This window comes from Nipponia nippon, unplaced genomic scaffold, assembly GCF_047370975.1.
Source record: "Nipponia nippon isolate SJK-2023a ecotype South Korea unplaced genomic scaffold, ASM4737097v1 scaffold_36, whole genome shotgun sequence".
NCBI classification, from domain to species: domain Eukaryota; kingdom Metazoa; phylum Chordata; class Aves; order Pelecaniformes; family Threskiornithidae; genus Nipponia; species Nipponia nippon.
In genome coordinates, this window is record NW_028262354.1 from 2,602,589 (window position 1) to 2,617,554 (window position 14,966).

At 62.9% G+C, this 14,966-nt stretch overlaps 1 protein-coding gene across 1 annotated transcript; it reads right to left on the minus strand.

Moving 5' to 3' along the window:
- Nucleotides 1-207: 207 nt before the first annotated feature.
- On the minus strand, nucleotides 208-14,634 carry IQGAP3 (IQ motif containing GTPase activating protein 3). The gene is made up of 38 exons (XM_087771928.1): nucleotides 14,595-14,634; nucleotides 13,609-13,696; nucleotides 13,065-13,221; nucleotides 12,708-12,785; nucleotides 12,422-12,498; nucleotides 12,174-12,241; nucleotides 11,830-11,943; nucleotides 11,255-11,433; nucleotides 10,840-10,927; nucleotides 10,396-10,559; nucleotides 10,111-10,198; nucleotides 9,779-9,942; nucleotides 9,489-9,649; nucleotides 9,151-9,275; nucleotides 8,803-8,966; nucleotides 8,517-8,607; nucleotides 8,241-8,408; nucleotides 7,983-8,125; nucleotides 7,724-7,894; nucleotides 7,333-7,416; nucleotides 7,005-7,076; nucleotides 6,400-6,469; nucleotides 5,790-5,998; nucleotides 5,369-5,521; nucleotides 5,089-5,252; nucleotides 4,701-4,925; nucleotides 4,475-4,615; nucleotides 3,876-3,960; nucleotides 3,270-3,502; nucleotides 3,048-3,180; nucleotides 2,633-2,735; nucleotides 2,330-2,474; nucleotides 2,074-2,161; nucleotides 1,559-1,771; nucleotides 1,268-1,434; nucleotides 998-1,099; nucleotides 609-717; nucleotides 208-321 (listed from the first exon to the last, which is right to left on the minus strand). Exons 1-38 carry the CDS (start codon nucleotides 14,617-14,619, stop codon nucleotides 208-210), a joined length of 4,923 nt encoding a protein of 1,640 aa, XP_087628054.1. The 5' UTR covers nucleotides 14,620-14,634.
- Between the last annotated feature and the right edge of the window lie 332 nt (nucleotides 14,635-14,966).

Genomic DNA, 14,966 nt, shown 5'->3' on the forward strand with positions numbered 1-14,966 from the left:
AGCCCCCCCGCTCTCCCCTGCCAGGCGCCGTTGGCTGCGAATGCCCGCGCACGCTGCATCCGAGCAGGAAAACTTCGTTGCAAGCAGCAGCCTTCCCCGCCCCGGGGACATGCTGCCCCCGGACCACCGAGCCCGAGGCTTCTCTTTGGCAGTTTTGCATCACCCCTCCGCCCCCCGTAGCCCTCCCCACCCCCACCCCACCCCCCGTTACTTCTTGAAAAACTTCTTGTTGAGGAGGAAAATGAGGAGGTTGACGTTGACTTTGGCCTTATCGAACATCTTCATGACTGCTACACCCTCGTATTGCAGCTGCAGCAGGTCCTGTGGGAGAGGTGACCGTCACGGCAGCCAGCCCTGGGCATCCAGCCAGGGGAGGGGGCTGTCCCACCCTCGGCACCCAGCTGCAGCGTTCCCGGGGGTAGGGGGGAGCCAGCACGGAGCTGGGGTTGCGTCAGGACAGGCTGCAGGGAGATGCACGGCGAGGCCGGCCCCAGCTCGGGGCAGGGCTCCCCATGGGCTCCGCGTCCCCCCCAAAACCAGCCAAGTGCGGGGACCCCATCCACCCCCTGCACCGTGGGGCACCGGCAGCCCCAGGACGGGCTCCCCACCTGGTAGTGCAGCTGGAACCGCTCCATGTCAACCCCCATGAATTTGGCTTTCACCTGGAACCTGCCCGACTCCTCGCAGGGGATGATGTCAAAAATCACGTTCCTGAACCTGAAGGGACAGAGCTGCTCGCTACCAAAAGGGGCTTCGCGGCTTTAACGCAGCCGAGGAGCAGGTCACCCACCCAGCGCAACGAGGCCAGACCCACAGCCCAAAAACCCCTCTCCAAATCCCAACTCTCCCATGTTCTCCCAGTAATACCCGAAACAACTCGCCCCATCCTCGGGGGAACGATGGTGGGCCCACGTGCACCCTCCTCCCGGGCTACTTTCCTCTACCTGCCCCAGCTTTGCGCTGCAATAGCTCACCCCGCGGGCCAGGGGCTACGTACTGGCTGAGCGGCAAGTCCTCGATCTCCAGCAGCACTCCCTTCTCGAACAGCCGGGCCGCCGTGTAGTGCAGCGACTGCAGCTTCTTGTTCTTCCCAGTGACCCTTGAAGAGAAGGGATCACATCCTTGGAGCTGGTCTCCAGCCACACGCGACCCCTCGGACCCCCAACATCTCCGGGACTCACAACATCCAGGTAGCAATTAAAAAAAAAAAAAGGGTTCTTTTCATTGCTATTTTTTTAAATTATTGGGTTTTTGTAAGGAAACGTACTTGTTGCTGGCTGCCAGGTTGTCGAGGCAGGTCTTGATGTACTGGTTGTAATAATCAATTTGCTCCTCGTAAAACAAGGTCTTGGCGTTGAGGCCCTGCAGGGTCTGCCTCAGCTTCAGGAGCTCCCCTTTGCGGTGCTGCCGGTAACGCCTCTGGTTGCGGATATCCTGGAGGAACCGAAGCCGCACAAGAAAGCCGATATAACTCGTTCTGAGCTTTATCGAAGCACCAGAGCGGGATCTCAAGCGGGTTTAGAGAGGTGACCTCCCAACTCGGTGTCTCCCAGCACACCTTGGCCAGCTCGTTGATGAGCTCCTGGTACTGATGGGCAGAGTCCACGAGCCCCAGGCTCTCCAAGCGCCGCAGGTTGCGGACGATCTTGCGCTTCTTCTCCTCCAGGGACAGCTGGCTGTTAGCAGCCAGGGAGCGGTTGCGTTTCAGCTTGGCAGGGGTCTGGGCATCCCGCAGCGCTCGCCTGCGCAGGAGGTGGTCGTGGTAGGCTTCCTAGGGAGGAGAAGGGGGCGAGCCTGGCACACGGCTGGAATAGGATGCGAGGAGATGGAGCAATCAACCCCCCCCTCACAGACACACTTTGGTAGAGTCTCTCCTGGCCCAAAACACATGCTTTCTCTGAAAAATGGAGCCCAGCCACTGCTGGAACATAAGAGCAGTGGCCAAGCCTTCAAGAGGAGCAGGGTAGCTTTTTGCTGGCTTGGCTGCCGCTGGCTTGGTTGCCAACGGCTTGTTTGCCATTTCCCCAAGAATTTTTTTAGCTCATCCCCGGTAGCAGCCTTGCGCATCCCCACCTCGTGCTCCGAGGCCACTGTCCACAGGATCTCCGGGAGGGAATCTCCTGGCTGGGACTGGATCACATCCACCAGCATCTGCTTGGTGCTGGAGACCAGAAGGAGAGGTCAGGCATCCACTCCGGACCATCACCCTCCTCCACTGGAGCAGCATGTTATTTAGTAACCTCCCAAGGGTTTCTTGGCCCCTGGAGCATCCCAGCTGGCACCCCGACCCCCAGGAAGCTCCCCTGGAGCCTGCAGAGCCCATCCTCACCTCAGCAGCAAGCTCCTCGTGTCGCTCTCCTCTCCGCTGGCCACCGGCACCAGCTTGCCGGTGAGGGTGAGGGAGATCTCCATTTTGCTGAGCTGGGAGAGCACCTGCTCAGCACTGCTGTCCGCCGGGCTGGGAACGCTCTCCCCTGCGAGGGCAGAGAGAGCCCAAGTAGCCACATGAGGCTCAGGAGGGCTGGCTTCCCCATGCCCAAAGCAATCCAGCTAGAGCTTCATGCAAAAAAAGCATCCCCATCTCCATCCTCCTCCTGCCGGGGTGGGTGGTGGGCCCCGGAGCTCTACCTACCGACAAGGGACTGGACCGTAGGAAGCTCATCAAGATCCTCCAGAAGCTCGTGCAGGGGGTCTCCGTGGTGCGGCGCGATGGAGTCCTGGTGCTCGAGCAGGAGCTGGATGGTGCAAGGGAGGAGAGTCAGTGGCAAAGGGGCATGCACAGACACAGGGAGCGAAGGCCAGTCGGGAGCGATGCGATACCCTTTGCACCTGAGAGGGGACTGCAAAGTTATGAGGTTCAGGGAAGGACAAGCAGCAGAGAACCTGCAGGACCTGGACTGTTTAGTTGCTTAAAAAGGAAAAAAAGGCCAGGAGGAGCTGTGCTGGGGTGGGATACAGAGGACCATGATGAAACACAGCAGAAAGCCCAGGAGGTGGGAGCAGAAGTAGTGAAGCCTGCTTTTTACAGAGCAGTTTTATGCCCTTACCTTGTGCGTGTTGATGAGCTCCCCCACTGTGATGTAGATGACCGGTTTGGCCACTGCCACCATCTCCGAGTACTCATCCACGTTAAACCTCTCTTCTGGCTCAGGGACGCAGCAGGCAGCGGAGATGAACCTCCTGCAGAGAAGGACCTCTTCGGTCAGCTCCAGAAACCCTGCCGCTGGCTCATAGCCTCATTCCCACCCCAGTGCCGTCCTGGTGCCCACCTGAACTTGTTGTGAGTGTCCTCCAGGTACTGGTTCACCCCACAGAGGTGCGCGTTCTCCCTGTCAAAGGCCTTGCGGGCAGCCGCATGCTGCAGCACTTTGGCGATGGAGCCCAGGCTGCGGCGGTGGTCAGGATGCAGGGCCACCCCGGCCGAGATGTCCACGATGTCGAAGCCATCAGGGGCCACCACCGCCGGGTTCATGAAGCGGTAGTAGAGCAGGTTCCCCACGATCTAGGACACAAGACAGGCTGGGCGTTGGAGAGCCCGCGGGCTGGTGCCCAAGGAGGTGGTAGCTCAGCAGGGAAGGCCGTTCCATCCTTGCGCTGCCTGGTGGGACCCTCCCGGAGGGGACAGCAAGACGGAGAAGAGCCCACTGTTGGCATTTCGTAGAATGGTTTAGGTTGGAAGGGACCTTAAAGATCACCTAGTTCCACTCCCCCTGCCATGGGCATTTCCTTAGTGGATCAAGGAAAAAAAAAACATTGAATTGAAGGCGGTTTTTAAGTCAAGAGGACTTGACCTTCTGTGGAGGGACGCTGGCCCTTCACATGCACACAGAGTTCAACCCCACCAAGCCGTGCAGACCCCCCCAGCCCCAGGGTACCTTGTCGATCTCCTCCTCCGAGGCTTTGGGGAATTTCTCAGCCAAGGATGTCCTCAGGATTTTGGCCACGTAGCGCATCCCATAGCTGAGGAGAGGGCAGGGAGAGGTCCATCAGCACGCGGGGCAGCACCAGGCTCGGCCACCCCGCCCCATCCCTACTACCCATCACCCAAGAAGCTGCAAGCCCCCAGCCTTGGGGTGATGGAGGAGCCCATAGGAGGGGCTGGAGGCTGCAGCATCCCTCAGCTCCCTCCCCTACCCCGCTGCCAGCCCAGACACCCCTGGAGGAAGCCATCATCCTCTGAGATTACCACAAAGCTCAGCTGCTTCTTTGCAGACACCTCAATGTCCGAGTAAAGCGCTCGGAACTGGAGTGACAAAAAGAGCCAGCCCACCGGGGCATTGCTGGAGGAGCAGAAGCAGCAGCACCCACTGATATTTGGATTTCCCCTTGTTGATGGTGCAGTAACTCAGTCCTGCAGCAGCTAAGGGGCCGGGAAGCCCCTCATCACCCAACCTCCCTTTCTAAGGCCTTGCTGAAGCTACGTTCAAGCCAACAGCGCTGCAGGGATGTGCACACACGCCACTGAGATACATACGGGATGGTGTCTACAGAAGAGGTGATGGCAGAGACGAACTTGTCCGTCATCGCGAGGAGGTTGCGGATGGAAATATCCAGCCGCCTTTGGACCTCGGGGTGGCTGAGAGCCTGCTCAGGGCTGACCTCGTACGGGAGCTTGCTGTGGGTAGAAGACAAGGTCCCCATCATCATCCCAATGCCCGTCACCCTGTGGTCGGGCTAAGCCTCCTTGCCCAGGGCCTGACCTTTTCTGCCCACTCTGCGATTCGGTCTGGTTGATCCACGCCTTGTAGATGTCCACAGGGTTGGTGCGGATACTGAGGGTCTTGTCCTGCAGGACCTCCTGCACCGGGCCACCCAGGATCTGCCGCAGGGCATTCTGCCCGCGCGCGTTGCGGTAGAAGCTGACCACCAGCCGGATCACCGTGGCGTTCCCCGTCAGGATGTCATGGATGTTGTCCACCTTGGACCTGGGGAGAGAGACAGGATGGATGGGATGAAGACGATGGACCAGTGTGTGCGTTCTCCAACGCAGGAGGCAGCAGCCAGAGGAGATAACTGCATCCAAGCTGATGCCCCTCGTTCAGCCTTTTCCCGGACCTGTCCCCAAACCGGGCACCCATGGCCACCCACCTGATCTCCTCCTGCAGCGCTGTTTTGAAGAGCTGGAGCAGCAGGTAAGCCTCCCGGGGGTTGGACGCATAGTTGTAAAGTGTGAAGATCACTGACTCCATGAACTTGGTGGACTTGTTCTGGGGCATCTGGAAGATCAGCCTGGCCAAGTACACAGGCTGTGTCTGCAGGGACAAGGAACACCAAGCTAACCCCAACTGTCAGGGAGGTGGCAGGGGGTCAGGGTCCCCGCGCTGCTCCCCCAGCTGCGGTGGGCGCAGCAGAGCCCCACCAGCCCCACCTGCAGCAGGTAGAAGAGATGTTGGTAGGCCTCCAGCTTCTGCCGTTTCTCCTTGCTCAGCGACTTGAGCCCCTTCTGCTTGTCTATGGACATCATCTCCGAGAGCTGCTCCTTGTTCTTCTTGGTCAGCTTCTTGCAGTGGGAGACCACCTCCTGCAGCCACGCGCGCAAGGAGAGAGAAGCGTCGGTGACTGCCGGCAGGCTCCGGCATTCAGCCCAGCTTTTGGGGAAAGTCAGAGGGACCTCGATGCTCCCCAACCCCTTCAACCACTTTAAAGGCAAAGTGGAGAGGAGTTCAAGCTGTGACGCCAAGGAGGGGAGGACCAGCTCTGTGCTGGCTGAACAAGGCCCCAGCCCTTGGGCACTGCGGCAGAGCCGCATGAAGTGGCCGAGGTCCCCCCACCACCGCCATGCTCCCCACCTGCAGCGTGATCCTGTTCTTAACCAGCAGCCCGATCTTGATGTCCATGAGGTCCAGGTCACTCTCCAGCTGCCGGCTGGCGCGGATCCTCTTCACCACCTCCTCCTGCAGCCGCAGCACCTCCGACTCCTCCCAGAAGTCGTGCTGGCTCTGCTCCAGCAAGTGGATGAAGCGCCGGACGATGCTCAGCGGCGGGCTCCTGGCATGGACTGCGGCAAAGCACAGCACCGCCATGAGCGCTCGCGGGGACGACTGAGCGGCCGCCCCCACCACGGACCCTCGGACTCCCAGCATCTCACCAAGACACCCCATCCTCCTCCCCAAAAAAGCATCTTCTTGTAACAGCAGGACACAGGACAAGGTAGCACCACGCGGTGCAACACCTCCCCAGGAAGCCTTCGGGAGCAGAGGGGCAGCGAGAGCAGCCCCAGGGCTGCTCTACCTAATGCCAAGGGACCACCAAGCCTCTACCACTCTCATGCTTGCCACGGGGACACTGGTGGCCAGCCTGCCACTGCCTCCCCACCGCGCAGGGCCAGCAAGGGAGGAGGCAGAGTCCCCTTCCCAATTAATTATAGCCACTTCAGAGCAGAGACGAGCAGGCACTTACCCAGCATCCTGTAATCCCCGCGGGCCTTGTTAGCTCGCACAAAAGCCTGGATTTTAATTACAGCTTTAATCTGCCAAGACAAACAAGGGGGTGGGGGATGTTTCCCCACGACATCCCTGAAACACGCGGGGAGAGGAGGAAAGCTGGACAGGCACCCGGCTGCCTGCTCCCACCGCTGGGAATCTGCCGATGCCCGGGATGAGGGTCTGCACAACCCCGGAGGGATTTCAGGATGTCCCCCTCCTTAGCAGTTGTCTCCCCTCCGTTTGCTGTATTTCACGTGCTGCAGCAACTCCAGAGGCGCAGCTTCGCTTCCCGCAGCCGCACACCCCTTGTCCCCAAAATTTCCTTCCCCTCTAACGGGCATTTTGAAGTCCTTGCTGGTTTTTCTCTCCTCACACTTTACAGAGCCTGATAGTTTGGCTTCCAGACCCACCAGGCGCCTTTTCCTTCCCATCTGTCCCCATGCAAGGATACACCAATTTCTCCCCGCCGCAAGCGCTCGGGGGCAGAGCTCCAACTGCACCCTCAGGATCGTCCCCCTCCATCCCCACAGACGGGGACACGCTCCCCGGAGCCCTTGTACTCCCCACCCCATCGCTCACGTTCTGCCTGAAGTAGCGCAGCCTCTCCTGGTACTTTCTCCGAGCCTGCCACATCCTCACGCCCGCCTGGATCTGGGAGAGATGTTCAAGACGTTGGATACTGGAAGGACTCGCTCGGCCAAAGCGAGCCGGCGGAAAGGGGGAAAACCACGGGGATTTTTGCAAGATATTCTCCCCCAGCCCAACCTCCCTCCATGCCCTGGTCCGGCTGCCATATTCCCCCCAGCTGCCTCTTTACTGGGCAGGGGGAAAAGCCACGCTCGTTGCCGAGCAAGCAGGCGGCGATGCCCGATGTGGGAGCAAAGGGTGAAGGAAGAGTCTTCCAAACCTTTATCACAGCGCCTGTGTTGGCTTGCAGGTAGCGCAGCCTCTCCAGGTAAGCTCTGCGCTGCTTGTACCCTCTCCAACGAGCCTGGGCATGAGAAAAACAACCAGCTGCCGAGACCTGCGCGAGGTCCCTGCGATGTCCGGTTGTTTGTTCAGCGAACACGCAAGAAGAGGGGATAACATAGCATGGGAAAAGAGAGGAAACCAGCACCCAAAGAAGCTGCTGTGGAAAAAACAAGCCCTGTCCCGTCTTCTGCAGTATCGTGGGTGGGTCCCGGCTATTAAACGTACAGAGCGGCAAGCACTGGTGCTCCCCGGACCCGCTGGAGGATGCTGCAAGCGTGGTTTGCATCCCCCCCGCACAGAGGAGGGACAGATTCTGGCTACGTCACCTGGATCCTGATGGCAGCCGGCCGCTGCTCCCGCAGGATGTGCCGTCGTGCCGCGAACTCCCGGCGGACGAGGAAGCCCCGCAGCCGAGCCTGCAGCCTCACCACGAAGGCGATGTTGGATGCCCACAGGCGCTCCCGGTCGTGCGCTGCGGTCACTTGGGTGACAACCGACTGCGGGGACACGATGCACCGCTTCAGCCCCCACCAGTTCAGCCCCAGCAATGCCACCAGCGCCCACCAAGCCCCATCCTCCCCGTACCTGGATCTCCTCCCGGCTCAGGTGCGTGGTGTTGAGGCCACCATCGCGCGGGCGCTGCCAGCTGCCCTCAAAGGTCTGCAGGCTGAGGTAGTACTCAGCGCCGTCCGTCAGCCTGTGCCGGATCCAGATTGGCTTTGCACCCCCTGCATGCCAAGACGGAGAGGTGCTGCTGGGGGGTGCTGCTCCCCTCGAACAGCTCGGGCAGGAGTGCACCCCAGGCTCCTGGGAGGGAAGGTTTTGCAGCCCCCAAGCTTTTACCCGTTTGTCTCTTGGTGGCCATCAGAGCCGCGAGCTGCTCCTGGTACGCCGCGGCGCAGGCGCTCACCACGCCGCACAGGGCCACGTCGGGGTTGCACAGCACCCGCAGGGTCTGCGCCGCCTTCCCCTCCTTGATGGCCTGGTTGATGGCGGCGGTGCCCAGGGCCACTGCAGGAGCAGAGGGAGCTCACGTGAGCCCCTTCTCGCCTCCCCCTTGCAGCAGCCCCCTGGCCAGCGGGGCCAGCACCCAGCACCCACGCCGGGGAGAGCACTCACTCCTCCTGGCTGCCACCGTGTCCCGGTTGGCCCTGCAGACCCCTTCCTGGATCTCTTCCCACCAAAGCACGGCTCCATCGTCCTCTGTGGCCTGCGAGACGGGGAGACAGCAGAGAAGACGGGGTCTAGTGAGCCACGCAGCCCCCCCAAGAGCTCCAGCCGCACTGGTCTTGCGCTACATCACCCCTCGAGCACCTTCTGCGTTGCAAGGTGCCGCGCTGGCAGGGGGATGCCATGCTGCCAAGGCGGGGTACCGCACGGATGGGGGCGGGGAATGCCACCCAACCTGGGCTTTCAGCCTTCGTGCCCGGGCCAGGACGTCGTGGTAGCGCCGAGCGGTCGGGAGAGCGACATCAGGCAGGGCGGCCGCCGGCAGCAGCAAAGCCGCCAGCGTCTTCTCGGGGTCCGCCTGCACCAGCGCCTCGTTGATCAGCCGGACAGCGAGGACTCCTGCGCGGGAGGGAAGGGACACGCGGTTCACCTCCCCCAGTGCTCCAGGCACCGATGGAGTCACAGCCCAGGGTAACGCGAGGTTCTCTAGTGTCTCATTAGGGCTGGGCTCCCAGGGCAACCTCCCTCCCGGAAAGTCTGCAGAACCCCCTGCTCGTCCAAACCCCACAGGGGCAGGACTCACGGTCGTTTTCGTCTTGCACTGATAAATTGGTGTTGTTCACGCTGTCCTGAATGTCATTCCAGCTCAGGAACTCTGCTCCCGCTTCCCTAGATTGGCCTTTCAGCTGCAGTAAGTCCTCAAAATACCTGCAGGAGACACGCAGGGCAACGGCTCAGTGCATTTGAAGCAGGAATGGTGCCTGCCAGAGCCAGCTGCCTTGCTTTTCAGAGGGGAACAGGTAAGGCACAGGGCAGGGAGGCTGGTGAAACAAGCCCACACAAAGCCCAGACCCCCTGACCGTCCCCTCCCAAGGGATTGCTCCGCACCACCCACCCCAAACACCGAGACCATCTCCTTACCGCTGAGCATTTGCATCCTCAATGCCCGAGAGGCCCAGGGCTGAGCTGACCAGGCTGCTCCAGAGCCCGTCAGCGTCCCCGGCGTCCAAGGCTCGGTTAACCAGCGCCACGGCCGAAAGCATCTCCACGGCCACAAACAGCTCCTCCTGCGCCAGCTCACCCTGCACGGGGCAGGCAGAGACACTGACCCCCATAGCCCCATCCTCCGGCCCCAGCAGCCCCCCGAGGTGTGGGGGAAGCACCCCCCATCACCAATGGGACCCAGAGCCCGTCCCCGGGGCAGCTCTCACCCGTGGGTGCTGGCGCTGCAGCAGGGCCAGCTCGCGTTGGTACAGGGGGGCGGCGAGCGGGTACACGTCGGGCAGCTGCGCTGCAGGGTCCGTCAGCGCTTCCAACGTTTCGGCCGGCATCCCTCGACAGATGGCCGCGTTGATCTGGCTGACGGCCCGCAGCACTGAGGGAGAAACTGGGCTGAGCTGGCATGGGGGGGGAATTGCAGGAGGTGGCCGTGCCCCATCTCCCCTGGGGCACTTGGCCAGGCAGCCGGCAGGGCCACCAGCTCCAGAGGAGGCACCAGGCAGCACAACCCACCGCAAGCACCGCATCCACCCCAGCCACTCACTGGCTCGCTCCTCCTCGCCCTTCTTGTTTGCCGCAAGGATCCCTGCCTCCACCTCCTCCTGCTCCAGCAGGTCCACGTAGCCCAGCTCCTGCAGTGGGCAGAAAGAGGGGCTTCTGGTCTCACACCAGATCCTGCGTGTGCTGACGGAGCAGCCACGCTCAGACCCCTTGCAGAAAGCTGCTGATCTGCAGAGCGACTCCCTACCCGGGGGGGGACACCCCCGCAGCCCCCGGGTGCCACCCCAGCCCAGGTACCCCACGCCCGCAGCCTCCTGCCAGCCCCTACCAGCGCCTTCTGCTCCCGGTCCGTGCTGAGCTGCTCCAAGTACCAGTCAAGGTTGTCCCGCTGGAGGCCGCGCAGGGCCAGGACGGGGTCCTGCAGCGCGCGGTACAGCGCCGGCGCGTCCTGTCTCTCCAGGGCATCGTCCACCTCCTCCAGAGCTCCGTGCACTAGGAGAGAGGCCAGTTTACACCGAGGCGAGCGGGTAAATCATCCCACAGCTCCAGGGAGCAAAGGGAGCTACAGGTGAAGCCTGCGTACCAATAATTTTAATTTCTCCTTGGAAATGCACACCCAGCCCTGCTCCCTGCCGGGTCTGAAGCTGGCCTGAGCAGACAGCTCCTTTCTGCTACGCCCACCACCCCGGGCAGGCTCCCCCCTCCAGCCTGGGGTACCACGGTCCCACCGATAAACTCTGAAGACCCTCCAAGAAGCCACAGCTTTGCTCACTGTTCACTTTGTTGATGTTCCCTTGGATTTCAGCCTGGGTCAGACACCGGTCGTAGATGTCCTCTCCCTCGGGGATCACCTGCAGGTACTGGAGAGGGACTCCCGGCCCTGAGCTTTCCTCCCAAGCGCACCCCAACAGCGCACAGCGGGGGTCCCCTGCAGATGCCTGGGCTCATTTCCCAACCCCAAACCCTGGGTCAACCAGCCCCCAAAGAGGAGTCGTTTCCCCACCACTTATCAGCATCTCCCCACCTTCCGATCAGCACAAGGGCTCCCAGGCTGTGTTTTACCCACCAAGCACGGGGACGGTCTCTGACCGAGAGGGACCCCTCCAGCTGGAAGCAGCCACCAGCACATCAGCGAAGGGGCTGCTCCTCTCCCGGCCCCCCCGGGACCCCCCCTGTGCCCTCCTCACCCTGTTCCTGGCATTGCTGCCCTTCTCCAGCTTCGCCCGGCGGAGCACCTCCTGGTAGGCAGCCGCCAGCACCTCGCGCAGGTCGAGAAGCATCGCGCTGGGGTTGCGGAGGGCCACCATCGTCTGCGCCGCCACCCCCCGATCCACCGCTTCGTTGATGGCCAGCACCGCGGCATGGACTGGAGGCAAAGCGGGAAGGAGGCGGGTGAGACGGGGCACGGAGGGCTGCGACGGACCATCCACTAGGTCCCGGCAGGCAGTGGGACAAGCCGTGCCACATGCGATGGTGGGTACCCCCTCTTCTCAAAGAGCAAGCTGCAGTCTCCAGTGCCTGGGAAGTCTCGGGGTCTCTACAGCAAGCCCAGGTAATGCAAAACCCCGCGTGCTGCTGGCCGGGAAGGGGCCGTGCCAGCCCTTGCAGCCATGCACGGGTCTGAAGGAGAGCAATCAGGTGCCTCCGCTGCATCTCAGAGCACCTCTCAGTTTGCCGACCCCAGATTTGACGTTCGAGGGCTGAGCCAAGATCCTGCTACGGGCTGACGCACAGCACCACTCCCCCCGCAGGTACCCGTTACCTGCTGCTTCGTCCACCGAGAGCTCGTTGGCCAAAATGCCCCCGATCTTGCTGAAGGCGGGCAGCTGCAGGCCGTACTTCTCCAGCTCCCGCTTCATGTTGTTGATCTCCTCCTCTGGAGCAGAGCACAGAGGCGTCACCGCTGAGCACCAGCGCCGTGGTCCAGCCCAAACCAGAGGGGCGCAGAAAACACCCGCACTGGGGTAAGCGTCACCGAGGCAGCTTTGGAAAAGCTCGCTCAAGGTCTTCCTTCCCCACATCCCTCCCACCGCAGGGACTCGAGAGCATTCCTGGCAAACCCTCACCGCCGGCCCCCAGCCCAGGTTCCCCCGTGCAGCGCCGTACCCGTGAAGTCCACTTTCCCGTACAAGTCCTGGATCTGAGGAGCCAGCCCCAGCTTGAAGAGGTACAAGCTGAAAGACGAAGCAGACACACACCATGACCGTGCAGTCACTTGCTTCTCCCTCTCAACACCTCTGCAACACCGAAGACTGTCACCCCAACGCAGGAGGTGACACCACCGAAGGGCTCGCGAGCACGAACACGAACCGTGACGACAGTTTTGGCCCCGGGACCAGGCCAGGGACGCCCACCTGAGCGCGTGGATGCAGTAGACCACCCGGGGCATGTTCTTCTTGTCATAGATGTCGGTGGTCTCCGGGTGGAAGATCTGCCGACAAGACAAGAGACAGCTCAGGTGGAGAGGCCACCGAGGTGGTCCACGGGGTGTCCAAGGGTGGGGGGCCAGAGACGAAGCCCCCCTGCAACACCAGCGCGACCCTCAATGAGCCGAGCCGGTGGCGTTGCAGCCCCGGTGCTGCCACAAGAGCAACGGCCAGCGCGTCCCCTGGCCCGGGGAGAGCGGAGGGGGGACAGTACCGAGGGAAGCCCCACGTGGCTCATGGCCTCGCGCCAGTAGTTGATGTTATCCGTGTGCCGAAAGTGAAGCCCGGCTGCCTGGAAGAGAGGGAGCCGGGATCAGGTTGAACCCCACCTTCTCCCATCCTGGGGGTCCCCCTCTCCCCCGAACCCACCCAGCCAGGGCGTGAGGTTAAAGACAGGCAAAGCCTGCGACCCCCCGGGCAGCGCAGCTCAGAGACCCCGCTTGCAGCCCTGCTCTGTTAAATCCTCCCTTAACGATGGCAATCCGTGCGTCCCTCCTCGCTTCGCATTCACCAGCGATGGAAAGGTCCCTGCAAGCTCTGGGGTATGTCCCCCCCGGCACCGCAATCTTACCTTGTACCGCGTCTGCTCGCGGTCGTAGATCTTCTTTAGAGGGACCACGGTGGGGGCAAAGCAGTGGCCCAGCTTGGCCAGGACGACCCCGTTGCGCAGGCTCTCTTCCAGCTCCGTGGGGGGAGGCAGCTCCTCGCTCAGGCAGGCCTCCATCCAGCTGGCAGGGCGGAGACGGGGCACGGCACGTCACGGACCCCCCGGACCCCCACCCAGACCCCTTCCAGCCATGAAAAGCAGCACCCAAAGGAGACACCCCCCCCCCCATCCCCATCAATCCCCCCCCCCATGGCAGGGAGAGGTCGGCCCCCACCCCTTCGCTGCGGGGTTTAGCAGAGGGGCGTTCCTCAGTTTGGGTGCAACGGCGTGGCTGAGCGCCCCCCAAAAACCCAACCCCAAACCCACCTTTGGAGGGCCAGAAAGCACCCAGAGCACGCAGGATTTTGCGGCGTTACGCCTTGCAGCCTCCCCCCGTGCCTTATCCCATTCCCCCCCCCCCCCCCAAATCTGAGCTGGAGGCAGAGGGGCTCCCCAGTTCCAGCCCCACCGCTTGGCTTCCTCCAGGTGACACAGGTACTGGTAGGCGACGTTCTGCCTCCTCCGCTCGTCCATCTCCTCTGCGGTGAGGCGCTCATCTGGGCAGCGACAGGGGCACGCCGTCAAACCCCGCTAGTCCAGGGGGGCTTTTTTTTTTTTTTAAGCACCCATCACCACCCAAATTCAGATTTCGCAAGGGAAAGGCAGGTTTTTGGCACAGCGGCCTCGCATGGGTGGCACCACGCCGAGACCGGCGGTGGCGGTGGCACCGGCCAGGCCCTTCTGGCGGCTGAGGGAAAGTTTCCAATTTCCCTTTTTCTCAAAGTAACGGCCGTGGCCGGCACCCAGCGCCCAAGGGGGGCACGGCCGCAGGCTTGGGGTCCTTTCGTCCTGCTGGTGCTGGAGGCACCCATGACTGCTGGGGGGCACCCAGCAGCACCCCTCAGGATGTGTCCCCTCCAGCTTGTCCCCAGTTGCCCTACCACTGTCCCCCACCCACCCACACCCCCAGACCACATCCCCCTGCACCCCAACCCCCCTGCACCCCACTCCCCTGCCTGTTCCTCCACATCCCCCTGCACCCCCAAACCTGCCTGTTCCCCCACATCCCCCTGCACCCCACACCCCTGCCTGTTTCCCCACATCCCCCTGCACCCCCAAACCTGCCTGTTCCCCCACGTCCCCCTGCACCCCACACCACTGCCTGACACCCCACATCCCCCTGCACCCCCAGACCCACCTGCTCCCCCACATCCCCTTGCACCCCCCCACTGCTGCCTCCCCCGCATCGCTGCCGGCCCCCCAGGTGCCAGCAACCCCCCCAACCGCCCCACCCCCAAACACACCCCCCACCCCTAAACCCCCCCCAGCACCCCCCACCCCCCACCAAACAGCACCAGCAGCAGCACCAGCACCAGCACCAGCATCAGCATCAGCACCAGCACCAGCACCAGCACCAGCACCAGCACCCCCCAACCCCCGGTACCGGTCACTCACAGCGCAGCGGCCCCGCTCCCTCCATGGCCGCAGCCGCCGCGGCCCCACCCGCGATTTGAATCTCCCGCCGCCCACGTGACGCCGCGCGGGGGCCGCCGGGCGCTGTAGTCCCGCACCGGCCCCGGGTGCGGGGGGGGCCATGGGTGCGGGGGTGGCACAGACCGGGGTGCGGGGGGGGGGGCCATGGGTGCGGGGGTGGCACAGACCGGGGTGTGGGGGGACCCATGGGTGCGGGGGTGGCACAGACCGGGGTGCGGGGTGGGGGGGCCATGGGTGCGGGGGTGGCACAGACCGGGGTGCGGGGGGGGGGGCCCATGGGTGCGGGGGTGGCACAGACCGGGGTGCGGGGGGGGGGGGGCCATGGGTGCGGGG

Bases quoted from the DNA above. Each gene is read 5' to 3' on its own strand.
- IQGAP3 (XM_087771928.1), bottom strand. From the start codon at position 14,619: ATGGAGGGAGCGGGGCCGCTGCGCT. The intron at 10,199-10,395 runs GTAGGGGCTGGC...TGCCCACTGCAG, and splicing joins ACCGGGAGCAGAAGGCGCTG to GAGCTGGGCTACGTGGACCT. The intron at 3,961-4,474 runs GTATGTATCTCA...CCCTCTCCTCAG, and splicing joins TCTTCTGTAGACACCATCCC to CTATGGGATGCGCTACGTGG.